The sequence below is a fragment of the Dromiciops gliroides genome, chromosome 1, assembly GCF_019393635.1.
Source record: "Dromiciops gliroides isolate mDroGli1 chromosome 1, mDroGli1.pri, whole genome shotgun sequence".
NCBI classification, from domain to species: Eukaryota; Metazoa; Chordata; class Mammalia; order Microbiotheria; family Microbiotheriidae; genus Dromiciops; species Dromiciops gliroides.
The window spans coordinates 599761250-599782885 of NC_057861.1; the positions used below are offsets into that span (position 1 = coordinate 599761250).

Here is a 21636-nt window from a genome sequence, read left to right on the forward strand (position 1 = left end):
ACAGCTCTCCCTCACTTAAATCCAATTTCGTGGAGGAAAGGCAGTGAGCTCTCAAATTCACAACACGATCACTCCAAAAAACATCCACTCATTAGATTTTAGACATCGTAGCTAGAATTTTAGCCCCTTACACTTCCAACCATTCTTTAGCCCTAGTTTCACCATCTGGAACCAAGCAGAATAGGTCTAATCTCGCTGTTAATGTGATAGCCTTACAAATATCTAACGTTCGATAGCAGGTCCCCTGCTAAGTCCTCACTCTTCCATCCCCTTTCCAATCTTCAACACCTCTTTTTGCTTCTAGTTGACTATCTCTGACTATAAGACCTGGAAGATTGCAATGGGCAATACAATTATGTCCTGACACCCTATGTATGCAAAAACTAAAATTAGATACTGGATGATAACTTGTCAGGGATACTATAGAGAGGTTTCCTGTATTGGGAGGTTGCACCCTAAACTCTCACTTCAGGTTTGTGTGATTTTCTTAAGAGTCCTCCCCTTGGCTCCCAGGGACTGGTCTACTTGTCACCACTTGATACTTCCATCCTGGACTTTTCTTTTCCCTAACCCCCCAGATTGGGAATTCAATCTTGAAGCTATTAGGCCACCCCCTGCCATCTCACCAGTACAGTCAGTTGCCTTTACTGAATTCTTCCTCGTGCAACAACAAAGTCCCAAACTTGAGAAGTCATACATATGGGAAGCTGCAAAGGGACAATTTCAAGAACTGAAATAGAAAGCTATCCCTCTTCAGAAATTTGGACTGCATGATGACTCAGGTTAACCATTCCTTTTCCATGACTAAATCCAGTCTACCTCAGAAATCATTTTCTTCATATTCTTTTGGAGCCTGAATGATTCTCTTAGTAATAGAACCTATTATAAATACCCTGTCTTGCAGGGTAGGCACAACATGGAATAGACTGGTACTTGTTGCATGCAACAGTCTTAACAGATTAGAGCATATAGTAGGCACCTAATAAATGCTAACTGCTTGACTGATTCACTACTCAAAATACCTCCAGTAACCCCTGGGAGGAAACTCCAGAGCCTAAGCAAAACAGACTGATAGATTTTTCTGAACTCCCATGGTAGGAAGACAGGTTCCTGAGTATGTGGAGAGATCACCTGATGCTAGACTGGAGCTATGCCAAAAAATATACTCAGAAAGAACCACAATTCACAGGCTCATCTCCTTGTTGAATTTCTTTCCAGGTTCAAAAACAATGTAGTGGGCATGCTTTGGGATAATCTCAGAAATTATGCCAAAAAGAAAAATAAAACAGTTCTTATATATTGACCCAAGTTCCCAATTTCCTGGCCATAGGCTGGTTTCTCCCTCTTTAACCTTGAACTCACAAACCTATAAGATTAGAATTAAGTGGTGTTTCCAGAATATTGATTTAGAAAACCACAAATTAACATGAACTATATTGTATTATATGTTTATTTATTTTAAACATTCCCCAATTAAATTTTAATCTGGCTCCAAACCAGAAGGAGCAACAAGCTTGATACCTCTGGATTAGATGAATCTATGTTGGTGGCTATGTAATTTATTAGCAGTATCAAATAACATTTAAAATTTAAAACTGAACATTCTAGTAGACTGTAATAGATATTGTAACTGGGATTGGATTTTTTCCCTTCCTCCCTATCCTGCCTTTCATCCAGTTTGAGAGGGTATGGAAGAAAAAGGATTAAGATTTAAACCCTGGGCAGCTAGGTGGTGCAGTGGATAGAGCACCGGCCCTGGATTCAGGAGTACCTGAGTTCAAATCTGGCCTCAGACACTTGACACTTACTAGCTGTGTGACCCTGGGCAAGTCACTTAACCCCCATTGCCCCGCCAAAAAAAAAGAATTTTAGGGAGCGGCTAGGTGGCGCAGTGGATAAAGCACTGGCCCTGGATTCAGGGGGACCTGAGTTCAAATCCAGTCTCAGACACTTGACACTTACTAGCTGTGTGACCCTGGGCAAGTCACTTAACCCCCATTGCCCTGAAAAAAAAAAAAAGATTTAAACCCAAGGTACACTCAGGAAAAGCAGGGGAAGAAATGATCTGTGGACTGGACTTAGATTGTTTTTGTCGGCCACCCACTGGCTCATCCTGATGTAGGCTTAGGCTGCTCTTCCTCTCTTCCAAGCTTTCTCTAATCTCTCTGTAAGGCCAAAACCTCATATTTCTGCTAGACTCACTTGCCTTCTACTTCTAGCTTAATCAGTACCTTGTGTCTGCTCCCTCCACTCTCCCCCCTGCTCATAGCTACCTTAGTTAGCAGGCAGAGCAGCACCCATTGCCCATTGCCCTACTCTGGCTTTCATGTCCTGGTAGGAACAGAGCACTGCAGCTATGCCCTTCTGCTTTCTTCTATGACCTGGGTGGTATTTTCCTTCAAAGCAACAGAGATCACAAAACCCAGAGGACTGAACTACATACTCTGGAGCTCTGCAGTCTTCCATTATCAGAAGAAGGGTGTTATGTTCAGGTTATGTTCAGATCGTCAAAAATTTTAAGGTAAAAGGACCACTTGATATATTCTAATACAACTTCTTCATTTTACAGTCAAGAAACTGAAATCCAGAGAGTTTAAAAGCAATTTATACTAGACCAAATAAGGAGTAAGCAGCTGAAAAAGAATTTGAACTCAGGTCTTCTGATTCTACTTCCAGACTCTTTCTTCTTTAATACATTGCCTTTCTCCAAGGACCTATTCTACCTGCCAGGTTCTGGCCTGGTGCTCAGTTTTCTCAGGGCCCTTTTCTAAGTCATGAAAATAATTCTTGAGGCAACTAGGTGGTGCAGTAGATAAAGCACTAACCCTGAATTCAGGAGGACCTGAATTCAAATCCAACCTCAGACACTTGACACTTACTAGCTGTGTGACCCTGGGCAAGTCACAACCCCAATTGCCTCACACCCCCCCCAAAAAAAAATGTTGAAAACTCTTACATGTAACTGGAAAATAATAAAACACTTTTATGATAAAAAAGAAAAACATGTATGTTTTATTATATTTTTATTTTGCTAAATATTTCCCAATTACAGTTTAATCTGGTTCAAGAAACACTGGGGAGTATGGCAGATATGTGTTTAACACCTCTGGTATAGATTATACACATATCATTCTTCCCATTCATTGTGAGAGAGATTGAGATTCAGAGAAGTTGGCCCAAGAACCTACCTACTAAGTGTCAGATTCAAGATTTGGAGCTCAAAACCAAACTACTCTCTATATATTTGCTTTTGTATCTATTAAAGATCTTCACTTTTGTACTATTTGGTACTAGGAAGAATCTTAGAGGATATACCACAAGGCTAAAGCAGAGTAGCCTGGGAGATGTGCCTGTTTAATTTCTTCATTTGGTGGTTCTAGCTAAAAAAAAATTCTGTTTATAATTTTCATTAAATTCAGGAAATTTCCCTGTATACCTAACATTTCTATGACGTCAAGCAAAGATTAATATTGTATTCTATCAAATCCTTTCTGGGCAGTCATTTTTTAAAAAAAGGAAGTATGTTTTCTTTGTTTCTACAAATTAGGACATTTCTTTTTTTTCTAATATTAAACAATTCTCTAATAATTACTAGCTGTGTGACTATAGGTAAATTGTCCAAATTAGTTTCTCTGAGCCCCAAGAACCAAGACTACAGACAAGATGTGATTAGTGTTAAGACGGAGTTCCCACATTAGGGATTCCCCACTAATTAAATCACAGTTCCTTGTAGTATTGTCATATTACACTATCCTTAGCATATGAACCTAATTTTCTCTGAATGCATTAATTTCATATATTTTCTATCTATTTATGTTTTATTTTATGTCTCTGTGTATTATTTATATTTATTTGTAAGATGTTTATCTAGTAGTTAATATTTCTATCTGTTAAAGAATAACAAATAGAAATTTCTATTTATTGAACCATAATATCCTTATAAACTGCATTTTTATTTTATTTTATTTTTTATTTTTTTGGTGAGGCAATTGGGTTTAAGTGATTTGCCCAGGGTCACACAACTAGTAAGTGTTAAGTGTCTGAGGCCGAATTTGAACTCAGGTCCTCCTGAATCCAGGGCCAGTGCTCTATCCACTGTGCCACCTAGCTGCCCCTATAAACTGCATTTTTAACTTTAACAAAAATGCTGCTTCAAAGAATGTATTGGGTGCAGTTTTTGTAATCAGATGCTTTTGAATTCTTTCAGAATTCTATTAGGTCTTGGTGCATTTGACAAAACTTTTATTTATCTGGCCATCTAGGCCAGGACACAGGGGTATGTGCAGATATTTTGTAGTAATGGGGTCCCTAGAAAGTTATATCACCAAAAAAGAAAAATTATGTCACCCATGCCAGTGACTGCAGATGTCAGTCAACTCCAGGCTGGCCAGTGATGGGATTAATTGCTTATTATAATATGTTGGCTGGTCTGGTGCTGACAGCATAACCAATCAGTGACTCAGGACATAGGATTACTAGGAGAAAAAATAACAATAAGTCAAATTATAAAGGGCATTAAGTTTTACAAGACGTTTTCCTGACAGGAACCCTATGAAGTAGACAGTATAAGTATTATTGTCCTCTTTTGCATATGACAAGACTCACAGAGGTTCAGTAGCTTCCCCAGGGTCACATGCCTAGGAAATGTCAGAGCCAGAAGTCAAACTCATGTCTCTGGCCTCTATGACAGCTGCTCTCCCCACTAGTCCATGATATTCTATATAATCAACTCTTTCCTTGCCCTTCCCATATCTCTCCCATCCCCACCACATCCCCCAAGAAGAATTCAACATAAGAAGTGGGCACCAGGAAGGGCCAAAATCTTTAACAATGGACATTTTAGAACCCTCAAACTAGACAGCTGCTGAATTTCTTCTTCACCAGCTCCCTTGTAAGAGCAGAGAGGTGGGGGTCAAATGGCAGAGGAACAATATCTGGTTGGGTCCTGGCCTATCTCCCCAGTGTGGTTACAGCTATGGCCCAGGCTTCCCCCAGCACCCCAATGTGGTTACAGCTATGGCCCAGGCTTCCCCCAGCACTGCAGTGTGGTTACAGCTATGACCCAGGCTTCCCCCAGCACCCCAGTGTGGTTACAGCTATGACTCTGGCCTCCCTAGCACCCCAATGTGGTTACAGCCAAGGTCCTAGCTTCCCCTAACTGTGGTCAAGGGCATCGTGTGGGAAACTTTTTTTTTAACTTGTTCTGTGGATTTCCTTAGTCTTTATAGGTACATTTAGTTTTGTTATCTTTAGCTGTCTTCTTTCTTACTTAATATTCAATCAGTTACCAAGTCCTCTAGTGTCATCCATCTACACATTATCTCTTGCATCTGATCCCTCCTCTTTATTCCCACTACCATTACTATAGTATGGGCCCTCAACACCACTAGATGATACTGTTACAAGAGACACCCCAACAGGTCTTCCCACCTCCATTCTTTCCCTCCTCCAACCCATCCTTCATACGTCTGCCAAACTAATCCTTCCAAATGCAGAGATCTGGTCATGTTGGCAAAAATGTCATTCCTTCCATCTGAAATATTCAGGACAACCTATTGCCTAATTATGGAAACGGGGGTGTTTGCAGTGGAAAAAGAGATAAGGTGATTAATGTGTGAGAGGGACTATGGAAACAGCCACTACAGAGCATGACAGCTGATTGTATGCATGGGGTAAGGAAAAAAGAGTCATGGATCCCCTTTAAGGTTCTGATTCTTGGTGACTTTGCTCTCTGTGAAAACACAGCCTCAATTTTTGACTCACACTGCATCCTGCACTTGACAGGTCCTCCCTCCCTGTCTTCATCTGTTGAATTCCTATCCATCATTTAAGGCCTATACAAATACTCCTTTTACTATGATCTTGGTTGATCTTGATCTTGATCTTCCCCCTCAACCTCATCAAGTACTTTATTTTTGAACCTGTCTAATATACTTATCATATATCATTGGATTCAATTCATTTAACAAACATTTATTAAGCCCTTACTATGTTCTAGACACTATGCTGATAAGACTAAGGAAAAAACAAAAACAATTTCTATGCCCAAAAAGCTTACCTTCTAATGAGATAAATTAATATGTACACAGGTGAATAAATACAAAAATATACAACATAAATACAGAATAATTGGGGAAGGGAGGGGGCTTACTAACTCCTGGGGGAATCGGGAAAGGTCTCAAGGAGAGCTGAGCCTTAAAGAGAGATAGGGGTTCTAAGCTAAGAAAGAGCATTCCATGAATAAGGGAAAACTGTATATCAAAAAGACTGGAGATAGGGGCAGCTAGGTGATGCAGTGGATAAAGCACCAGCCCTGGATTCAGGAGGACCTGAGTTCAAATCCGACCTCAGACACTTGACACTTACTAGTTGTGTGACCCTGGGCAAGTCACTTAACCCCAATTGCCTCACAAAAAAAAAAAAAAAGGCTGGAGATGAAATGTTATATAAAGGAAAGGGCACATAAATTGGGGAATGACTGAACAAGCTGTGGTATATGATTGTAATGGAATATTATTGTGTTATAAGAAATGACAAGCAGGATGATTTCAGAAAAACCTGGAAAGACTCATATGAACTGCTGTATAGTAAAGTGAGCAGAACCAGGAGAACATTGTGCACAGTGACAGCATAATAGCTCTATGAGCAATTGTGAATGACTTAACTACTCTCAGCAATACAATGATCCAAGACAATCGCAAAGGACTAATGATGAAGCATACTATCCACCTCTAGATAAAGAACTGATAATGACTGAACACAGACTGAAGCATGCTATTTTGCACTTTTTTTTTTTACTTGAGTCTTTTTATGTAAAATTACTAATATGGTAAGGTTTTACATAATTGCACATGCATAACCTATACTGATTGCTTGCAACCTTGGGGAGGGAGGAAATAAGAGAGGGATAGAATTTGGAACTCAAAACTTTAAATAAATAAATAAATAAATAAAAGGTCAAATAAGCCAGTTTGACCTGAATGCTGAGTGCCGGATAGTATAATAAACCAGAGGGGAAAAAAGAAAGAAAGAAAAAATTTTAAAAATAAATAAATAAACTAGCTTGAGGGTAACCAACAGGCCTCAGATCCACCAGTGAGTTAGGGAGAGGTCTACCCCAAGCTTGAAGATTCCCCTCCCACCCCCCATCCGGGGCAGAATGGGCCCATGAGAACAATTTGTTCCAGTGGCCATGAAGGCAACTGAAACAGGCACTGTGGAGTGTTTAGAGCATTTAGAGCTTGGTCAGATATTGAAGATACCAAGGTCATCCACTGCATCCTAGGCCATCGTGAGTCATCCTGATATTTGTCCTGCTACTGGACCTCAATGACTCTGGAAGATGGAGTGAGGCTGACTATGCTGACTATGCTGCCTCACTTAAATCCAATTCACCAGCAGGTCAAGACATCACCCCATGACATCATTGGTCTTCTTCTTCTTCTTCTTCTTCTTCTTCTTCTTCTTCTTCTTCTTCTTCTTCTTCTTCTTCTTCTTCTTCTTCTTCTTCTTCTTCTTCTTCTTTTTGGTGGGGCAATGAGGGTTAAGTGACTTGCCCAGGGTCACACAGCTAGTAAATGTTAAGTGTCTGAGCCCAGATTTGAACTCCTTCTGAATTCAGTGTCAGTGCTTTATCCACTGCGCCACCTAGCTGCCCCCCTGGTCTTCTTCATAAATGAAAGATAAACAACAACAAAACATCTGGGGGGAAAAAGTTGGGGCCAAAGTGTAGAAGGGTTTGTATTTTATACTATAGACCATAGGAAGCCAATGAGCTATTTTGTATCAAATAAATCTCTTATTCCCCTGCTAAGCTGTGAATAACCTAAGGGCAAGAATTCATTGTGTCTTACCTAAACCTATCTTTTTAATCTTCTCCAGCACCTTACACAGTGCTCTGCACACAGTAGAGACTTAGTAAATCTTCTGTAAAAATTAGTAGTATTAGCTTACTTATGTTTGCATGCTATAGCCCTTTAGTATAATGTAAGCTCCTTGAGAGCAGAGACTTTTTCATTTTGTCTTTGTGTCCTCAGTACCTTATTAAGGCCCTTACATATCTGTTGTTGTTCAGTCTTTCAGTTAACTCCGACTCTTTGTGACCCCATCTGTGGTTTTCTTGGCAGAAATACTGGAGTGCTTTGCCATTTCCTTCTCCAGCTCATTTTATAGATAAAGAAACTGAGGCAAACAGGGTTAAGTGACTTGCCCAGGATCATTAAGTGTCTGAGGACAGATTTGGACTCAAGAAGATGAGTCTTGCTGACTTCAGGCCCAGTCACCTAGCTACCCTGCCTTACACATAGAAGCCATTTAATAAATCTTTAGGTTTGAAAAGCTCTTTGCTTTCATTATTTCATTTGAACATCATAATTGGCGATGGAAATACCATTGGCTCTAGAGTTAGGGGGCATAGATTTAAATCCTAGGTTTGATATTTACTACCTAAGTTACCTTGGGCAAGTCATTTAATTCCACTTTACTCTCCTGTAAAAAAAAAAAAAAGTAATTGGATTAGAGAGCTTTGTGGCTCTAGATCTATAATTCCCTGAATTATCCTGTAAGGCAAGTAATTCAAGTATTAATGTCCTCATTTTATAGATGAAGAAAATAAAACAGGGAAGTTAAATGACTTGTCCATGATCCCACATTCAAGAGGTTTCAGAGCTGGTATTCAAACCCAGATCTTCAAAAAAAAATTATTGAACGGCTAAAAGGAATGAAGAAACAACAATTTACAGTATTACTAAAAGTTTCTTCTTTTTGTTTGTTTTCTGTAGCAATATGGTCTTCATAGCTATCTTTTTTTTAAATCTTTTCATTTTGGTTACTCTGAGCAAAGGGATTGTCAATTTATCTACCTTCCCAAAGAACCAACTTTTGCTTTCTACTATTTAAGCTAATCGCCTTTTTCTGTTTCCAAATTATTTATTTTGGCACTGGTGCTAATAGTTTTAAATGTTGAACCAATAAATGTGGTATAGTTGTGGGAGTGCTGATCCTGGAGTCAGCAGAGACCTGGGTTCAAATTCTACTTTACTGACTGTGTGACCATAGAAGTCCCTTACCCTTTCTTTTTTTTTTTTTTTTGCGGGGCAATTGGGGTTAAGTGACTTGCCCAGGGTGACACAGCTAGTAAGTGTTAAGTGTCTGAGGCCAGATTTGAACTCAGGTACTCCTGAATCCAGGGCCAGTGCTCTATCCACTGAGCCATCTAGCTGCCCCGTCCCTTACCCTTTCTGAGCCCCAGTTTCCTCATTTGTAAAATGGGATTAGAATACCTGTAGTACTTGCCTCACTGGATTGTTGTGAGAATCAAATAAAATGAGGCATATAAACTTTTAAAATTTGTATAAAAGTGTTATTGTTGTTAACTTTGTAGCTTTATTCTTTGGTTATGCATTCAGTTTGGCCTTTCCTTTTTTTTCTTTTTTTTTTTTGGGGGGGGGGGGGAATGAGTGTTAAGTGATTTGCCCAGGGTCAAACAGCTAGCTAGTGTCAAGTGTCTGAAGCTGAATTTGAACTCAGGTCCTCCTGAATCCAAGGTCAGTGCTTTATCCACTGTGCCACCTAGCTGCCCCCGTCTTTCATTTTTTCTTAAAGAAATTCATTCATTCAGCCATCATTTCTGAGCACACCCCGCCCTGTCTCCAGAAAGGCAGGAAGAAAACCTTGATAGAGTTTAATACCGAATGATGTATGTTTCATAGGCTTATGGGCTCATATAGAGCTAGAGCTGGAAAGGAGCTCAGAAACTATCTAGACCAACCTCCCCATTCTACCGATGTGGAAAGCGAAGCTCGGGGAGAATAAGTGATTTGCCAGCAATTGTCACAGAGATTTTCAGTTTGGCAAATATAAGTCTCTCTTGAGCGTCAGTCGACGTTCATCCCTAACTGTCCTCACATCTGTGGTCCAGCTTCTCCATGACCCTTTTGTAGCTGTGATTCTGCATCAAATTTTCGTTAGCGACTTTGCCCTGTGATTTGTCAAAATAAAATAACTACTTTGCGTTAGTTAACTGGTGCATTTACTCTGTTTGTCTATTAGGGAAAACAGCAAGCCGCAGGAAAATTTTTGTCGAACTTTCTCAGGGTGGCGGATCCTGAGCCTAACCTTCGAGCAACTCAGTCCTTGCCTCACCTGTCCCCTAGTTGCCAGTTTGGAGTAGGATACTAAGGTCAGCTACGAGTGGTCATTGTGCGCACGCGTTATCCAGCCTCCTGGGTCGGATAATGTTTCTCTTCGCTGTAACCACGTACGTCGTTCCCATCGGAAGTGTAGGGTTTAGTTTTGTTTTGGGAATCAGTTTTTCTCCTCCACCGTTCCCTATTTGTCTCTTTCCTGAACCTCTTTAGATTCCTAAATAAAGATCCAGACCCACTTGGTCCAGGGCGCAGAAAATCGAGGACTGGGTGCCAGTGTTGCTTCCGTCGCCAACTCTGTGTCCCCTTGGGAAGGTACCGAAGGCTCTTTGAGCCTCAGTTTCCCCTTTCTTGGAGTGGGGAACTTCATCCTCTGCCCCGTCCTCGGGGGTGCTGGTAGGAGGTCAGAAGATGACTTCCGATGGTTTTTTCGAAGCGACGTTAATAGGTGGCGACATCAATGTAATCAGGGTCAGTCATCAAGCATTTATCAAGCGCTTACTACGTTCAAGGCACTGTACCAAGTTCTGGGGATACAGAGAAAGGAACCACAGCAGTTTCATAAATTCCTGCGGGTGTGCTGGCCAATCCCGGTATCTTCTGTCTCGTAGTGTTCTCAAGGACAGGGCTTAGCCTGGAATCAAAGAATGCTATAACTGGAAGAAATTTAAGTAATTCCCAGTTGATAGATTCTTTGTCGGACCCCCTTATTTTTCAGAGGGGAAAATCGAGACTCACTGAGGTTAAACACTCCAGAGTCAGGAAACCTGGGTTCGAATAATAGCCCAGACACTAGATGCATAACCTTGGGCAATGTAAAATGAGAATAATGAAACTGTCTCACAAGGGTTGTGAGGAAAGTGTTTCTGTAAATCCTAAAGCGTTACGAGAAATGTGAGTTATTATAAACGGCTTGCCCAAGGTCGCATTGCTAGTAACTAGGAGTCTCATTCATTCACCATGCATTTATTCAGCGCGTACTACAGGCAAAACATTAGCCTTCTGATGCTCAGTCCAGTGCTCCTTCCATTTTGCCACTCTTGTCTTTTTGAGTGGATGACTCGTAAACTTTTCAGTCTCCTTCAGTCTATCTATAAAATGGGACGTTCACAGTCGTCTAGTTTACTCCAAGAGGGACAGGAAAACAAGCATGAGGGGCTCCGAGAAACCACGGTCTAAGTCCCATTCCCAAGGATACGGGCTCGAGGAGGTTAACTTAATGGGGGGGGGGGGGGAAGGGAGGAAAAGTTACTCAATCAGAAGCAAATTCTCCTTTATCTCTCTGTCTGTCTCCAAGTCTCTCTCTGTCTCTGTTTCTGTCTCTGTCTCTGTCTCTCTGTCTCTCTCTCTCTCTCTCTCTCCCTCCCTCCTCCCCCCGTGTGTGTGTCTGTGTGTCTGTGTGTCTGTGTGTCTGTGTGTCTGTGTGTCTGTGTGTCTGTGTGTCTGTGTGTCTGTGTGTCTGTGTGTCTGTGTGTCTGTGTGTCTGTGTCTCCGTCTCCCCGCCTCTCCCCTACCCCCACATCCCCTACCCCACCTCTGCCTCCTTTGGGGGGGCTAAGGGAGCAAAAGATCTCCCAATAGCGGAGCCTTAAGGGCTGAAAGGCCCGCCCCCTCTTAACAGTTTCTATCCCCAAATAGGCCACATAATGGTGTGAAAGGTAACAGACCCTAAAGGGTTTAAAGGTCTGTCCCACCCTGCGATGGAGCCAATGAAAGGCAAAGTGACTGCACAGATCCCGGAAGCGGAGCCAATGAGCGAAAGTAGGAAGTGGACATGACCAATGAAATGAAAGGACCCGAAGACGGGCTGCTAAAGCAGCCAATGGAAAAAAGACATATTTCACTTCCGGGGGCGGGGATGTGGGGCACTCGGAACAGACAGTGGCTTCGGGGCTGCTATGGCGGCTGCAATCGTTTGGGCTGCCCTTCGTGTGACGCGACGTGTGACGGGGGCTGCCGTGCGGCTGCAGGTGAGGAAGGGGTGAGGTGCGCCATCTGCCTTTGGCTCGGATTCCCCGGGCGCCCCTTCTCTCCCCAGCTTGAGCTGAGCGAGCCTCGGGCTTATCCGCGCCTCCCTCCCTCTGTCCAGCCAAGCCTGCTCAGTATCTGGTCGCCTCTCCAGCCCTGTGTGTGTCTCCCTTTACGCTCTCTTTTGCCAGTCAACTTGGGTGTTACACTCCCACACGCGGAGTTGCCGTCTCCCATCTCCGTGTATGGTGGCCCCCATGGCTGGAACAGACTCGCCACCTCATGAAATCCCTAGCTTTCAAAAGCACAGGTGCCACCTGAGACAACATGTAAAGCGCTTTGCCAGCCTTAAAGTGACATCGACGAACTGGCTACTTTACTACTTCATGAAGTCCTGTCCCGATTCCCTCCCCTAGTTAGTGTTCTTTGCCTCTTAAAATTACTTTGTACTAACTCATGTTCATGTCGTATCTTCCCTTCCTCTCTACACCCCATAGAATGTAAGGGGGTAGGAAAGCGGATTTTGTCTTTGTAGGATCATGGAACTAAAGCTAGAAGAAATGATTAATAAATATTCCTTGCACAGCTCAAGGTCACACAGTAAGTAACAGAAACGGGATTCAAGGCTACAGACAATTATCTTCTAGACAGAAAATAGGAACTTAGAAAGAATTTTATGAATACAAACGTTCATCTGTAAAGTTTTTCGGTTTTTTTTTTTAATAATAACCAAATTGGTGTTTTATTCACGGCCTTTTCTTTAAAAAAAAAAAGTAATTCAGTAAGCATTCATTAAGGCCCACTTTGGGCTAGGCACTGTAGATAAAAAAGATTAGTTAGACAGGGCCGTATTAGGATATTATATTGGGTCATGCCCTTGAGTAATAATATTAATAGTTTACATTTACATAGCAATTTACAGCCACAAACCCTCTTTAAATTTGTTTCTTAATACCATTTTTTGAGAGTGATAGAGTGAGAATTATCATTCCCATTTTACAAATGTACAGGTTTTCAGAATAGCTAAATGGTTCACCCATGAATATCCAACCAGTCTTCCCTCTCTGGTACATTTTCCATGATACCATACTGCCTATAATAAACCATAACAAATGACAAGTTTCTGAGTGCTGGTTTTCCCCCTGCATACAATTCAACAAGTATTTATTTACTGAACATCTACAGTCTGATATCTGTAAAAAACTTTAAAATCAATATTTTTCTAATGTGTGAATTATCCCAAAGTTCTAGCCTCTAGTTAGTTTCCTGTTTATACCTACCCAGTAAGGGCTCCTAAGAGGGGAGAGATGTGCTGAAGGGGATGCAAATTAATTTTATTATTTTTTTCTAAATACAACAGCTTTTAAAACTAAGCTGTAAAAATTAATATAAACCACACTAAAGAAAAAATGAAGTTTGCATTATCTCAGAAATGCTATCCAATTCTCTGATATTTTTATTCAGAACTTTCATAGATGCATGGAGAGATGAGAAACGGTGACTGCACACAGTTCCTTAGCTCCCATCTTTTGTAGAAGAGAGAAAGGGAGGATCACTATAATGTGGAGAGACTGTCCCTAACCATTGCTATTACATATTCTTCAGAGGTGCTTATATAAGGACTTCAGTTAGTTTCCTGCTGTCCACAGACAACTTGTTTCAGTGAAATAATTCTTTCTCTTTTGGTTGTGAGCCCAATGAAAGCAGAAACTGAAAAATGGCTAGAGCCAAGGATTGCTCCATTCCACCATTGGGAAATATTTGTTGCCTGGGAAGAACTAAAATAATTTAGATGAACTTTGTCCTCTGTGATGCAGGTGATTAGATACACTACTGAGCAAAAAGTTTAATAAATATTTACTAAATGCCTAATGTAAACTGAGCACAGGGTTCTAGGCTGAGGGAAATTCAAAGATATATATATAAGATATAGTCCCTCCTCTCAAATTTACAGTCTAATAGGAATATGGGACAAGATAACTGAAATATAAAATGGAATAGAACAATTAGATAAGCACAGACTCCTGTCAGCATTCAGAGAAGGGGAGAAATACTTTTGGCTTAGGGTAAGGGGCTTAACATTTGAGCTGAACCTTGAAGATGGTTAGGCTTTCAGTAAGCAGAAATGGAAAGTGCATTCTTGGCATAAAGAATTGTGTGAGCATAGACTCTGAAGTGGAGTAATCTGATTTGAAGCAGAGAATATGGGATGGAAGTCTCAGTAGTAGAAGAGACTAGAAAGTTAGGTTGCTCCTGGATTCTGTATGTAGAGTAGCTTAAGAATTTCGGACTGTCTTCAACAGTTGAGGGAGTCATCCACAGCTTTTGAGCAGACAGTGGTATAATCAGACCTGTGCATTATGAAAATAAACTTGTCAGTGTGTGAGATGGATTTGAGGAGGTCATGACTTGAAGTTGAAAGACTAATTAGGAGACTTGTAAATGTCTAGGTAATTAGGATTTAAAGTAGTTTCAGTTCAGTAGTGGAAAGAAGGGGATAGTTTTAAGAGATGCTACAGAAGAGAAATTAAGAGTATTTGGTAGCTACTTGGTAACTGATTAAAATATGTTAATGAGGGAAAGGGAAAATTGAGAGATGATGAGGTTTTGAGCCTTGAGAGAAATTGAAAAGGATGATGACATTAGCAGAAATAGGGAAGTCAGGAAACAGGTTTGGGGGCAAAGATGATCATTTGGCTTGGAATATATTGAATTCAAGTACTGGCAGGACAGAGGGATAGAGATGTCTTAGTCAGAAGTACTGATCTGAAACTAAGGAAGAGGCCAGGAGACATAAATAGTTATCTCTCATTCAGAATGGCATTCTGATTTTCTAACAAGTTGACTGGATAGAGCCAATCAGAATGATGTTTGAATATTTTATAATAAAGCCATTTCAGTGCACAAGAACTATAAAATCAGACTTATAAAAACATCAGTGGTGTCATTTTAGGCATAACAGACAGCTTGGGATTCAAGACCTACCACAATCAGGGCACATCTTCCCTTAACCAACTTTATCTACCATTGCCTGCCTATATGTACACTCCCCACCCCCAGTCAGGCTAATCTACTTATTGTTCCCTAAATAAGCCTTGTACGTGGATTTTTACAAGAATGAAAACATTTTACATTAAAATGATTCTGAGTTAGACTTTCCCCCAACATTTTCTAAGATTTGAGTCGAAGTGATTTGTTGGTTAGTCTATTGTTACAAATAAATAAGTGGTGAGCTGGCTGGCCAGACAAAGCTGTCTGGTTCACTAACTCACGTGTATATAGTGCTTTAGAGGTAAGTGGTTTGGGTATCATCCCTATCTGGGGACCCAACTTTCCCCTCCCCTTGACAGCCTCCCTGCCAATAAAGTTTCCCCTTTTCTTTTCCAGAAATCCCACCCTTCCCAGTGCAACTCAGCATCTCCTCTCCAATCTAACCTATAGGTCCACTCCCCACTTCCTAAGGGTGCTGGACCACTTTTGTAAGGCAGAAACCTCAGTTTATCCTATGGAAGGACTCCCTGGCCCTGCCATCTGGCCTGAAGCCAAACTCTCCATTTTCGTTGTCTTCCCTCATTAGAATTTGAATTCCTTGAGAACAGGAGCTGTCTGCTTTTTCTGTTTGTATCCTCAATGCTTGCCACTTAAATGCATGTTTATTTCATTTATCCCCATGTTATAGATGAGAAAACAGGCTCAAAGAGTCTAGGTGACTTGTTCACCTAGCTAATGAGTGACATAGTGCAGGTGACAATGGGTATTAAATCACTTTTATTTATTTATTATTTTTATTTATTTTTGCGGGGCACTGAGGGTTAAGTGACTTGCCCACAGTCACACAGCTAGTAAGTGTCAAGTGTCTGAGGCTGAAATTTTTTTTTTTAGTGAGGCAATTGGGGTTAAGTGACTTGCCCAGGGTCACACAGCTAGTAAGTGTTAAGTGTCTGAGGCCGAATTTGAACTCAGGTACTCCTGACTCCAGGGCCCCGTGCTCTATCCACTTCGCCACCTAGCTGCCCCTGAGACTGAATTTGAACTCAGGTCCTCCTGAATCCAGGGCCAGTGCTGTATCCACTGAGCCACCTAGCTGCCCCCTATTAAGTCAGTTTTCAGAAAGAGGCCTGATATAAAATATTTGGACATTTAACCTCTTATCTTAACCTAGGTGTGTTTATCTAAAGTGTCTTAATGAATGTAATCAAACCCTGTAGATAGCCTGGTCAGATCAGAACTTTCTGAAGATAAGAGTTAAGCCTGGGTAGGAGATCTGATTGGCCCTCTAGGGGGGAAAAGTAACTTTCAGATGGAGACTAGCAAATTACTACTCACATTCTATAACTCCCAAGGGCTGGAGGGATTTCAGACACCTCTCAAGATGCCTAGTGCCTAGGGATTTGCCTAAAGTGGATTAGGGAGACTTTGCCCAGGCTTCCTGGCTCAAATTCGACTGAATTTATAATTAGGCATTAATGTGTAACTGGTGCCTTCACCCCTCATTCCTCTCTACTTAAGTCCTACCCACTTTCTCTGCCCAGCTCATCCAATCTTTTGTAAGCCTTTCTTTCACCACCTTAGCCCATATGATTCTCCAGACTCCTACAATAATCTGCCCTATAAGTTGTAGTAAGTTATAACTGCACAATTTTTTTCTCCACAGTGCTGCTGTGTAGTATAAAACTACACACAGGGGAGTTGGGGATGGGGGAGAAATGGGGTCAGTACATGTTTATGGAATGATTAACTGACCCGGGGTCAATCTGTGACCCTATCTCAGGTCCGAGGAGCTTCAGGGGTCCCAAGTGGGGATGAGGTGTCCAAAGCCCAGCAAGCAGCCCCTGAAGGAGCAGCCCCTACCATCTTCTCCCGGATCATTGACAGAAGCATTCCTGCTGACATCCTTTATGAGGACCAACAGGTAAAATGCCACTTAGCCCTGGACCCATCCTCACAGAATCTCCATCACCTCACTCCTTACTCTACTTACACACACATCAATGCCTCATTTCCAAATGACAGTTTATTTTCTATATCCTTCCTCTGCTCCTCAGTGTCTTGTCTTCCGAGATGTGGCCCCTCAGGCCCCAGTGCATCTTCTAGTCATTCCCAAGAAGCCTATTCCTCGGATCAGCCAGGCTGAAGAGCAGGACAAACAGGTGTTGGAGAGTATGGGGTCAGGAGGAAAAACTAGGAGGGGCAGAGTTTGGGCCAATGGGTTCTTGATTATTAACTATGGACCAGGGAGTACTGCCTTAACTTTCTTACATTTTGATTATCCTGTCCCAGCTCCTGGGCCACCTACTGCTTGTGGCTGCAAAGACAGCAAAGGCTGAGGGACTAGGAGATGGATACCGGTTAGGTGAGTGACCCAAGCCCTGACCTCCAAACCTTTAAAATGTCTGTTCCCTGAGCCAAGCCTACCCTCCCCCTGTCACTTGTCAGTGCTAATCCTAACCCTTACATTGCTCCCCCTCACCCAGACTCTCTAACCTCTAGCTTCAGTACCTATGTCCCTAACATCCCTAACCCCACCCAATTTCAGTGATCAACGATGGGAAGCTGGGAGCCCAATCTGTGTATCACCTGCACCTGCACATACTCGGGGGCCGGCAACTTCAGTGGCCACCAGGCTGACCCTGCACAGAGTGAGAAGATGTGGGAATCTATGATTGTTAATAAACCTGTTGAACCCTGACGTCTGATTCCATGTCTACATTCAGCCATTTGAACAAAGCTTCTCTAACCCACACAGGAGATGGGGAAAGTGGAGCACAGGAAGGTAGATCATTTTGGTCCCAATTTCCATCAGTGACTGTCTCACCAAGTACCTGAGGAATACCCTGGGATCTAAAGTGGAGGATGCTTGGGGTGTAGGGAAGAATCAAAGAGTTAGAACTGGAAGGAACATTAGTAATCTTGTTCAACCCTTCATTGTGTAAATGATGAAACTGGGACCCAGAGAGATTAAGGGACTTGTTCAGAATCACACATGAAGTGATAATAGTAGCTGACATTTATGCCATGCTTTAAAGCCTACAGAGCACCTTACATTATTTCACTTGATCCTCACAATAACCCTATATAGTCGGTGCTATACTATCCCCACTTTACAGATGAGGAAACAAACTAAAGCTGAGAATGACTAACCAAGGGTCACACAGAAAGTAAGTCTGAAATGCAATTTGAACTCAGGTCCTCTGACTCCAAATCTGGCCCTTATTCCACTTTGTGTTGCCTTTGACCTAATGGGGAAAATATTTGCATTCCCTAACTGAAGGAACAGGATCACTGAGAGGTCAGCATACTAAACTTTTAAAAAAGAAAATATTAAGGTAACTCACATTTCTGTAGTACTTTATGGTTTACAAAAGATTTTTTTAATGAAAAAAGTGCCCTGTGAGATTGTCTAAGGGCTTGTCTCACTTGTTAGAAATAACAGAAATGTAAAAGATGACAGTTTACACTTCTTCCTGGGTAGAAAGGGAATAAAAGGGCCACGGTGGGGCTGGAATACTGAGAGGTGATGCACTGCATTTTTCAATCTACTGAAAAGCTATTCTGTAAGACTTGGCACTGAATGTGTATTTCTGGATTTCTCTCCATCTGTATCCCATTTCCCAATAGATATTAGCTGTAAAAAAAAAAATCTGGAGAACACTAAGCATGTTTTACTTGCAAAGCAACAGAAAGAGATTCACAACCATAATAGCACTCTGCATCCTAGTTGTGTGGGGAAGAATATTATATTCCCTTGTGGACCTAATGTCAGTGCTATTGAGTACTGCCAGCTGTGAAGTGAAGGGGCTGAGTTGTCCCTGAAGTATCCCAAGCACCTTGCATAGAGATGCTTAACAAATGTTGAGTGTTGGAATAAATACATCATCAGCACAGAACTAAATAGACAACAAGAACCAAATACTAATCTAGTCAGAAGATCTTGTCCTGACAGCATCGTAGTAGCAAAAAACAAAACAAAATAAAATCCGAAACTACTTGGGCCATAGACGAAACTGAAATACAAAGCAAAAATAAATAAATAAATCCTAGAGGAGTTAGTGGGGCTTTATGGAGGGGAGAACAGTTGCAGGGACTCAGAGCTAAGGTGGGAGCCTGCTAGGTGACCACAGCATCCCCCAGGACTTTCGTATGTTAGGCCCAAATCTAGACGTGCAAAATGCTAGGTAGGGCCCAAGATTCTGAAGACAGAACTGGTCAACATTGTGTATCTACCCCCTTCCCACTGCGGGCCCCTCCAGTCCAGGCCATTGTTACCACCTATCTGGACTACAGCTGCAGCTTCTGGCCAGCACTCTCCCCTTCCAATTCAATCCTCCTAACGTATGCATATATATGCATAGCTCTGGTCTTTGCTCCGTCTTCAGGGACTCCCAGAAGGTCGTATTTTGACACGCAATAGTGTATTTATCCTGCATGTGGTGTGTTTGCTGAATGGTTCTGCCAACTGGCTGCCCCATGCTAGCCGGGTACCACGAGAAGTTCAGCTAGCTAGACCCGCGCGGCGCTGCTGGCACCGACGTTGTGAGAGATGCTGGGTCGGAGGCTCGTTTCTGGAAGGGGCCTCTTTTTAAATAGGATAGAGAAGACCCCCAACCCGCCCCGGCCCCGGCACGGGCTGTTTCCCTCCGCGTCCCCGCTCCCGGCTGGTCTCCGGGTGAGCCGCGCCCGTGAGCGCCCCCAGGCCGAGTGTCTGGGACCCGCCCGAACGCTCGGGGCCTGGGCCTCGTAGTCTCGCGGGGTCACGGGCCGTCTCCATGGCGACCCGCTAACATGCCGGGGAAGACGGAGGGCGGCGAGGCGGCGGAGGCAGTTGATGGGACGGGCCCCGAAGGGGGCCGGGGCCCAGGGCCGGGGCCGGTCCCTCGGAAGGGTACCTCACTAACGACCCCGGCGGCCCAGGACACTGCCCCGGATGAGGCCCCGGCATTCACGGGAGAGGAGCCAATGGTCGCGTCCCAGGAGAGCTCCGGGACGTTGCAGAAGGGCCTGGAGGGCAGCCCGGACGCTAGCTTCACCTCGAAGCCGGGGCTGGTGTGCGGCGGCTTCCTGACGCAGCCCCGCTTGCCCCCATTGCACTGCTGCTATTGGGCGCCGAGCGGCCAAGGGCCCAACTCCTGGGAGGCGCTGCAAGTCCCCGAGCCCGGCGCCCCGGGGCTGCCCTGGTCCCCCGACTCCCGCGCGCCCCAGGAGCCACTGCCTCGGGGCCAGTGCCTCATCCATAACTGGGTGGAAGAGGTAGTGCGGCCTCCTTTCCTTTCCTTAGGGGCGGGGGCGGGGGCTCTGCCCACCCACGGGGATCTGTGGGCGACTTTGGAGTCACTCAGGGCTTCTGGTCCCACAGAGAGCCACCAACGAGCTGGACCGGGTCCTACATCATGAGGAAAGCGAGGGTTTCCGCTACCGCCACGGACACGTGGGACTGCTGACCCTGGAGCTGTCCTCCCCCCACACCTCCAGGACCACCCAAAAGGACTCCTACCAGCACCCAGGGAATCCTCGGAAAGCCCTCCGAGGTACACCCAATGGCTTAGGAGAGAAAACCTCAGGAAGGGGTGGGAGAGGGTGGTAATGAAGTATGCAGCTGCAAGGCTATGGTCCTCCCTATCTCTCTGGCCTTGGTCTGGTACCCACTGACCCGTGCCTCCCCCTCCTGTCCCATCCTTCCCCTAGGGAGGAGAGAAGCCATGCTGGAGCTGCTTCTGCACCACCAGATCCGGTGAGGGATGGCATGGGGAGGGCAGTAGGAGGGAGCTGGGGAGGAATTGGGTGGGGAAGAGACTAGGAGGTGGGGGATAAGGGGGGAAAATGGCCCTTAACTCTGGGATTATGCAGGAAGGAAGTGGACCAGGAGTTGAGTCCACCAAAGTATTTCAATTATGAGTCTGTAACACACCATGATTATCAGAGGGAGCTGGAGCAACCTGGGCCACCACCTCCCACCAAGGTGAGAACATCACCTCCCAATAAAGAAGACCCTCCTTCTCAACAGACTGATGGGGGAAAACTTTTGGGCTAATGATAGAACCCCTTCAAATGCAGGGGAAGGAGAGGTCACACAAAATTAGGGGAGGGAAAATACTTTTCCCCCATCCCCATGAACTCTCTACTCCTTTTCCCCATATAGCCTCACAGCCTGCAGGAGCAGCCGGAGACCTACTGGCTACAAAAAGCATCAAAGCTTCCGGTGTGTTAAAGGAACTTCCTGGGGGAGGTTGGGGCAGGCAGGTCATGTTGCTGAAGTTTGGGGACAGGCGGTGAACAGAAACACAGTTGGGTAGGCTGGTGGGAAGACGTCTTATCCTAACTTGAAGAACTTTTCAGGGCGTCAGCAATATCCGAACATATGACACCCCATTTCGAAAGAACTGTAGTTTCTCCACACCTGTTCCTCTGTCCATGGACCAGCCCTTACCTTATGGCCCTGAGAACTACCCTCGACTTTGAGAGGAAAATGGTAGGAGAGAAGCAGACTGGATAATGGGATGGGGGAAATAAATCATACAAATGGGTA

The 21636-nt window shown here is 43.6% G+C and overlaps 2 protein-coding genes across 3 annotated transcripts; both read left to right on the top strand.

The window, feature by feature from the left end:
* The first annotated feature begins 11994 nt into the window (after nucleotides 1-11994).
* HINT2 (histidine triad nucleotide binding protein 2) lies at nucleotides 11995-17802 on the top strand. Its single transcript, XM_043978522.1, has 5 exons — nucleotides 11995-12115; nucleotides 16885-17025; nucleotides 17159-17263; nucleotides 17394-17466; nucleotides 17650-17802. The coding sequence occupies exons 1-5, from the start codon at nucleotides 12044-12046 to the stop codon at nucleotides 17739-17741; spliced, it is 483 nt and encodes a 160-aa protein (XP_043834457.1). The 5' UTR covers nucleotides 11995-12043; the 3' UTR covers nucleotides 17742-17802.
* Nucleotides 17803-19879: 2077 nt separating this feature from the next.
* Nucleotides 19880-21628, top strand: SPAG8 (sperm associated antigen 8). Of its 2 annotated transcripts, XM_043977637.1 has the most exons (6): nucleotides 19880-20360; nucleotides 20467-20638; nucleotides 20796-20841; nucleotides 20958-21069; nucleotides 21250-21309; nucleotides 21447-21628. In XM_043977637.1, the coding sequence occupies exons 1-6, from the start codon at nucleotides 19896-19898 to the stop codon at nucleotides 21567-21569; spliced, it is 978 nt and encodes a 325-aa protein (XP_043833572.1). In that variant the 5' UTR covers nucleotides 19880-19895; the 3' UTR covers nucleotides 21570-21628. The 2 variants fall into 2 exon arrangements, with proteins under 2 accessions (XP_043833572.1, XP_043833574.1); XM_043977639.1 differs by lacking the exon at nucleotides 20958-21069.
* Nucleotides 21629-21636: the final 8 nt, after the last annotated feature.